The sequence below is a fragment of the Penaeus japonicus genome, unplaced genomic scaffold (assembly GCF_977035675.1).
Source record: "Penaeus japonicus unplaced genomic scaffold, GWHDUDI00000001_assembly GWHDUDI00000022, whole genome shotgun sequence".
Classification (NCBI taxonomy): Eukaryota; Metazoa; Arthropoda; class Malacostraca; order Decapoda; family Penaeidae; genus Penaeus; species Penaeus japonicus.
In genome coordinates, this window is record NW_028234424.1 from 17,150,500 (window position 1) to 17,157,999 (window position 7,500).

The 7,500-nt window shown below is 41.5% G+C and overlaps 3 protein-coding genes across 3 annotated transcripts in view; all 3 read left to right on the forward strand.

Moving 5' to 3' along the window:
- LOC122264383 (uncharacterized) overlaps positions 1 to 841 on the forward strand; it is a 948-nt gene extending 107 nt beyond the window's left edge. The window contains exon 2 of the mRNA XM_086549526.1: positions 158 to 841. Coding sequence (XP_086405652.1) covers positions 158 to 723 — 566 coding nt within the window. The 3' untranslated portion in view covers positions 724 to 841. The remainder of the gene's footprint in view (positions 1 to 157) is intronic.
- Positions 842 to 3,925: 3,084 nt separating this feature from the next.
- On the forward strand, positions 3,926 to 4,860 carry LOC122264388 (uncharacterized). Its single transcript, XM_086549527.1, has 2 exons — positions 3,926 to 4,003; positions 4,115 to 4,860. The coding sequence occupies exons 1-2, from the start codon at positions 3,973 to 3,975 to the stop codon at positions 4,678 to 4,680; spliced, it is 597 nt and encodes a 198-aa protein (XP_086405653.1). The 5' UTR covers positions 3,926 to 3,972; the 3' UTR covers positions 4,681 to 4,860.
- Positions 4,861 to 6,536: 1,676 nt separating this feature from the next.
- Positions 6,537 to 7,484, forward strand: LOC122264379 (uncharacterized). The gene is made up of 2 exons (XM_086549528.1): positions 6,537 to 6,638; positions 6,801 to 7,484. The coding sequence occupies exons 1-2, from the start codon at positions 6,614 to 6,616 to the stop codon at positions 7,364 to 7,366; spliced, it is 591 nt and encodes a 196-aa protein (XP_086405654.1). The 5' UTR covers positions 6,537 to 6,613; the 3' UTR covers positions 7,367 to 7,484.
- Positions 7,485 to 7,500: the final 16 nt, after the last annotated feature.

The following is a 7,500-nucleotide window of genomic DNA, read 5'->3' on the forward strand; positions in this document are numbered from 1 at the left end:
GTGGGGTTCCTTGTTTGGCTTTCTCGTGTGTGGCGTAGGAGGCACAGCTAAGGAATTTCGGTTCTTTATGTACTTGCGTCTCATAGTTGTGTTGTAATCATTTCAGCGTGTTCTTTTTAGGCTTTTACTGATGTTTGAAATTCATTATTCCTTTCAGCTCTTTTGGGAGCCGTCCGCGCCGACAAGCTGTTCAGCCCGCCCGCTCCTCCCGCTCCAGGATACTCGTACGGCGCCCCGGACCTGAGAGCCGACGCCTCCACTCTCGACCAGCAGGAACAGGACCCCGTCGCCGCCCTGGCCGCCAACATCCCCGGCGGAGGCGTCCCTGGCGAGGACTACCCCATCCTGGCCTCCGTCCCCGACACCGGATTCTCCTGCGAGGAACAGGACTTCCCAGGATACTATGCTGACACCGCCCCTCAGGCCGGCTGCCAAGTCTTCCACATCTGCCAGTTTGACGGCCGCCAGGACGCCTTCCTGTGCCCCAACGGAACCATCTTCAACCAGCAGTACTTCGTGTGTGACTGGTGGTTCAACGTGGACTGCGCCGCGTCCGAACAGTTCCGAAGCCTCAACGCTGACATCGGCAAGATCCCCGAAGACGCCGAAGCCTCCGTCCGCAGTGACGTCGTGGCACCGAACCAGCTGTATGGCACTCCTGAGGCACGCCAGGCACCTCCTCCCACTCCCTCTCAATCGTATGGAAGTCCCAACAGGTTCTAGATTATGATGAGAACAAGGTGAAGACACATATTTAAATACATTCTTTATATAGCTCATTATGCTTCACATATGTGATAACTTTATGCTCTGTAAATAAAGCTACCATCAGCAAACAAAAGTATTTTTTTACCCACCCCCCCCCCCCCCAAAAAAAAAAAAAAATAATAATAATCTGACGAAAATTCTACCCTGTTTTTTTTTTTTTTTTTTTTATATCCCTTCCCTCTCATTGGCTATCTCTCTTTTGTATTTTATATCTTCTTTATTTTTGCATCTCCGTTTCTCTCTTATTATTTCGACTCTTGTTTCTATCATCTCTATCTCTTTCTCTCTCTCCCTCTCCTTCTCTCTCTTTCTCTCTCTCATCCCCCCCTCTCTCTTTTCTTATCTAGCTATCTGTCTATCTCAACAATACTTTTTTGTCCAATACTACATTAGTTCATCAAATAAAACGTTATTTATCAAAATGAAACATAAACAACACACGAGAAAGTTTCTCGGTCTGAGCAGATAAATAAGAATTTTTTTTATACTTAATTACTGTACTAATTGGACAGGCTTACGTTCACTTGCTCCGTATAAGATAAACTATGGAAACACACACACACACAAACACACACACACACTTTGATATGTGTGTGATGAGTATCCGTCCTTCAGGTAAAGAGGAAAAGTAGATAAGTATATATATATATATATATATATATATATATATATATATATATATATATAAATAGAAGTGTGAAGAAATACAAAAAAAAGGAAAGGGAAAGAACAGTTTTTTGTGTGTGCAAGTGATGCATGCACATTGCACAAGAGTGACTAAAAAGTATATTCTATTATAGCCTGTATTATCTACCTATATATCATCCGTATTGTAATTCTCCAACTTCTTTTTGCTTTCGTACTTTGTCTCATCGTCCTTTCCCCCCAGCTTCTTCGCCTCCTTCTCTTCTTCTCTTCCTGCTTTTCGTCATCTATCTTCGTTTTCAAATTATTCGTTCCTTTACTCTACCACTACCATTTTCATTGATTCTAATATAACCACCCTCTCTTTCCATCTTCCTTCTTCCTTTCCTTCTTCTCTATCTTCCTCCTTTTTTATATCCTCCTTCTCTCCATTTTTATCAGTCTATTTTCCCTTTTTTTCTACCATCTTCCTTTTATCATCTTTTCCTCTCCCGCCCTTTCTGGTCTTCTTCATTTTACATCACCTCTTCCCTATACCTTTTTTTAAATCTTTATGCCTCTTCCTACTTTACTTTCCATCACTTTATCATCATTTTTTTTTCTTCTCCTTCTACTCCTCGTCTGCCTTCCTGTTTTCCTCTTACTCCTTTCCATCCTCCTCCCTCTTTTCGTCTGCCCTTTGCTTTTCGTTATTACTTCTCTTTATCTGCTTCTCCCCCTTTTTGCTTCATCCTTTTCTTCCCACTTTATTATGCTGATTTATTAGGACTGTTATACTTGATGTATATACGGATACGTTGCTCTCGTACACTTTCTCTCTCTCTCTCTCTCTCTCTCTCTCTCTCTCTCTCTCTCTCTCTCTTTATATATATATATATATATATATATATATATATATATATATATATATATATATATATATATATACATGAATGTACATGTATATGCACTGAGCTGCATGCAAAGTGAAACAATCTTCTTTATATTTTTCCCTATTTGCTGATTAGACTGGGATCTGTGTAAAGAATCTGCAATGATACACAAAGCATCAATTTGAAGAAGAAAATTGATTCGACTATCTAGATATATACAGAAGAACATTTGCAGATAGATATACGGGAAGACACACATGAAGTCATGTACGGAATCGCATCATTCTTAAAGAGACAAAGAACGAAAAATGAAATAAAATTACAACGTTTCTGTATTCCTTACTAATCTTTTCCTCCCTGTCAGTTCCAAAACCATGACTCACTACAGCAAACTAACACAGACGTTCGCTTTTACGTCATAAAAATCCTTGCCAAAAGGGCTAGACGGTGCCACCTTTCGAAAGACTTGGAATTTGGCAGCGAGTGACCGTTGCCCGTCTGGATACCCTTCCTGATGTGGACAGGAGTTAAACCCGTTTACCTGGACACCCTCTTGGTATACCCTTATGAGCGCACGTTGCCACTGCAATACGGCGGCTCAAGCAAACTCATAGTAAGAATGAAATAGAACATCTAATTGCATAGACTTTCATGTCGATTGGTCCTTGAGACAACGAACACACATCTAACTCACATTTACCAGTCAATGCTGCGGTTTTTATCAGGGATATTGTTCCCGATGGGTCTTGACTGTAGGTTTTGATTTAACGAAGGTCTTCACGCGATGGCTTCGGTCTAGCCAGGGGTTGGGTCTGGCCCTTAGGATAAAGAACCACCTTAACGGTCACTTATTCAGGTGGGAGTAGAGGAAGGAAGTGTGTAGGCGTGTAGGGGGAGGGGGAGAGGGGGGAGGTGTTTGAATATAGCTTAACAGGTTTCATTTCTTTGATGTGCTTCACTTTCTATTCGGTTAAATGAATAAGCAATATTAGCATTCCATTATGTTATTGTCTGCTTTATTTACAAGAATAAAATAAGTAATAACAATAATAATAACTAATAATATGATAACAAAATACAACCTTCCCTCACACACACAAACACATATGTACACACACACACACACACACATATATATATATATACATATATATATATATATATATATATATATATATATACATATGTATGTATGTATATATCACAGACATATACAAACACACACCATATATATATATAAACACACACACTCCATATCTTACTATTTCTGTGTATATCCCAACTTTGATATAAATATTTCAATAGACACATCAAGATTAAAAGATACACCACATAACACGTTTCTTTACACCAATACCTTTAACCTGCTTTTCCTTTTATAGTTACGTCAAATACAAAGGTGCCCATTAACAAAAACGAGGTTTGTGTAGTGGATGTTGAATCATTCTTCAGAAGTGCTTTTCTTGTGAAGGGAAAAGAGAGTAGGACCTTCTCGTAACTCTTGCTACCCTGAGAGACCAAGGCAGCTCGAAAGGATCGGGTCGTGAGAGGCATCTTCGCGGGTAAGTGTGCCAGCCTTGGGGGCCTCAGAGAAAGGACGTTCGTGGTACTATATAACTGTACCGACACCTTCCTTCGGCACAGTGTAACTTTGAATCTTCTGTACGTCTTTTGACTTCAAGCTATAATGATGGTTAAGACTTTGGTCCTGGCTCTAGGTAACTTGTTTGGTTTCATTGTTATACTTTTCTATTTACTTTGAATTTGTAAGATGTTTATACGATGTATCCATGTTAGATGTTAATATTTCCTCTTGATTCTTTTTGCAGCCTTTGTGGGCGTCATCCACGCCGACAAGATGTTCAGCGCGCCCGCTCCTCCCGCTCCAGGATACTCGTACGGCGCCCCGGACCTGAGAGCCGACGCCTCCACTCTCGACCAGCAGGAACAGGACCCCGTCGCTGCCCTGGCCGCCAACATCCCCGGCGGAGGCGTCCCTGGCGAGGACTACCCCATCCTGACCTCCGTCCCCGACACCGGATTCTCGTGCGAGGAACAGGACTTCCCAGGATACTATGCTGACACCGCCCCTCAGGCCGGCTGCCAAGTCTTCCACATCTGCCAGTTTGACGGCCGCCAGGACGCCTTCCTGTGCCCCAACGGAACCATCTTCAACCAGCAGTACTTCGTGTGTGACTGGTGGTTCAACGTGGACTGCGCCGCGTCCGAACAGTTCCGAAGCCTCAACGCTGACATCGGCAAGATCCCCGAAGACGCCGAAGCCTCCGTCCGCAACGACGTCGTGGCACCGAACCAGCTGTATGGCACTCCCGAAGTGCGCCAGGCACCTCCCACAGTCCCCTCCCAATTCTACAACAGCCCTAACCGATTTTAAGAAACCTACTGCAAGACTATAGACATTTCATTGCACGAACTCGATAAACAGATATTTATTCCCTCTACAGCTACAAAACAACATTTATGTTAGCGCTGCTCTTGTACATAACTTTGTTTCCTTAAAGCTTTTTCAAACGATCTCGAAATATGTGTCAAAATACGAAATTAAGCAAAAAAATGATTTTTTTTGTCTTTTCACCCTCTCAATGAAAGGTTTTTCTGTGCCTACGAATAATGTATGAATGTGTTAACCTAGAATTATGAATCTGCGCGTTAATCTATCATAGCATATCTGGGAGAGAAGATAACTTTGGTCTGGAAAAATGAGAAGAAGAGAGAGGGGGAGAAAAAATGTATGGGAGGGAGAGGGAGATATAAATAAAGATAGAAATTGAAAGAGAGAGAGAGAGAACAGATTGAAAGATAGATGAATATATCGATGATTAGATATATATAGAGAGGATGTAAGAGGTGTAAAGGGAATGAAAGAGAGATAAAGAGACCTATATGACAGAAAAAGATATAGATAGACGAATATTTAAATAAACAAAGAGAAACAAAGATAAAAAAGGATTTATGAAAGAGTGAAGTGAAGATAGATAGATTTATTTCTAGTTCGAGGGAGAGACAAGGCTAGATAAAAAGAGAGGGAGAAACGGATAGAGGAAGAGACAGAGCAAGAAACGCATATACGAACACACACACACACATGTGTATATATATATGTGCGTGTGTATATATATATATATATATATATATATATATATATATATATATATATATACATATACACAGTGTATATATATATATACATGACACACGCACATACATACACACACACACACACACACACACATATACACACACACGCACATACACACACACAGAGAGAGATATAAATATGTATATGAATATACATATATATATATATATATATATATATATATATATATATATATATATATATATTTATCATCATTATCATAATTAGGACCATCATCAAGATCATTATTGTTACCATTAATGAAGTAGAAAAAAAATCTGATATTATTAAGGTATTTTAGCAAAAAAATCTTATCTGTACTGTATAAATATTATCAACCCTTATAATTATCAATGCCCTGAATATCGTACATATATCTCTTACAAATAGTATGCTCAAAATTATTATTGTTATCCTCACTAATATCAGTTTGATGCTTCTTGTTCAATTATCATCATCAATGCTACCGTTATATATGATAGAATTTTGATTCATACACCTGATCCTCATATATACACAAGAAAATAATCATTTGTTTTTTATAACTATTTCTATCACTATCATAATTATATCTATCATTATCATCATTAGGAATGCTGTCATGATTATTATCAGCATTATTTACAATGTTACTTTATCAGTTATTTTTACCATTGGTATTATATTGAAAGGGGTGAGGATATCATATCTATAGACGAAGCAAACTTTACTCAAAGATTGACTTTAAAAATGGATCCATGAAACGTATTAACTCTTTTACATGCAAACAAACATATCTGGAAACTATTTAAAAAACGAATCACACACAAAAATTTGAGTTTAATAAAAGTCCACGACCTGATGCATATTCAAGCAAGCGCCCAGAGATAGAAAGAGGGGCATGCACAATCACAAGCAAGGACACAGACCGCATGTACGTAGGCATTTCCTCCCAAATGTATGTTTCTTTTCCTTCGTTCACCTCATAGGGACGAAACATTCCGAAAGATATAATGATAGTGGTATCCTAGGTCGCTCCCTTGCTCTCGCCTTGGGTCATCTGGGTCAGCCTTGGTCCTGCGAGAGAAAGGCCTTCGAGGCGCTATAAAGACGCACCAGTGCCCTCCTTCGGCGCAGTGCAATCCTAGGCTTCCCTTCCCTTCCAATCTTCGCAATTCTGCTACTCACGATGAGTGTGTTGTTGCTGGCATTAGGTAAAGTGGGGTTCCTTGTTTGGCTTTCTCGTGTGTGGCGTAGGAGGCACAGTCAAGGAATTTCGGTTCTTTATGCACTTGCGTTTCACAGTTGTGTTGTGATTATTTCAGCGTGTTCTTTTTAGGCTTTTACTGATGTTTGAAATTCATTATTCCTTTCAGCTCTTTTGGGAGCCGTCCGCGCCGACAAGCTGTTCAGCCCGCCCGCTCCTCCCGCTCCAGGATACTCGTACGGCGCCCCGGACCTGAGAGCCGACGCCTCCACTCTCGACCAGCAGGAACAGGACCCCGTCGCCGCCCTGGCCGCCAACATCCCCGGCGGAGGCGTCCCTGGCGAGGACTACCCCATCCTGGCCTCCGTCCCCGACACCGGATTCTCCTGCGAGGAACAGGACTTCCCAGGATACTATGCTGACACCGCCCCTCAGGCCGGCTGCCAAGTCTTCCACATCTGCCAGTTTGACGGCCGCCAGGACGCCTTCCTGTGCCCCAACGGAACCATCTTCAACCAGCAGTACTTCGTGTGTGACTGGTGGTTCAACGTGGACTGCGCCGCGTCCGAACAGTTCCGAAGCCTCAACGCTGACATCGGCAAGATCCCCGAAGACGCCGAAGCCTCCGTCCGCAACGACGTCGTGGCACCGAACCAGCTGTATGGCACTCCCGAGGCACGCCAGGCACCTCCTCCCACTCCCTCTCAATCGTATGGAAGCCCCAACAGGTTCTAGATTATGATGAGAACAAGGTGAAGACACATATTTTAATATATTCTTTATATAGCTCATTATGCTTCATATATGTGATAACTTTATGCTCTGTAAATAAAGCTACCATCAGCAAACAAAAGTATTTTTTCACCCCC

Bases quoted from the DNA above. Each gene is read 5' to 3' on its own strand.
- LOC122264379 (XM_086549528.1), top strand. From the start codon at position 6,614: ATGAGTGTGTTGTTGCTGGCATTAG. The intron at 6,639-6,800 runs GTAAAGTGGGGT...TATTCCTTTCAG, and splicing joins TGTGTTGTTGCTGGCATTAG to CTCTTTTGGGAGCCGTCCGC.
- LOC122264388 (XM_086549527.1), top strand. From the start codon at position 3,973: ATGATGGTTAAGACTTTGGTCCTGGCTCTAG. The intron at 4,004-4,114 runs GTAACTTGTTTG...TTCTTTTTGCAG, and splicing joins GACTTTGGTCCTGGCTCTAG to CCTTTGTGGGCGTCATCCAC.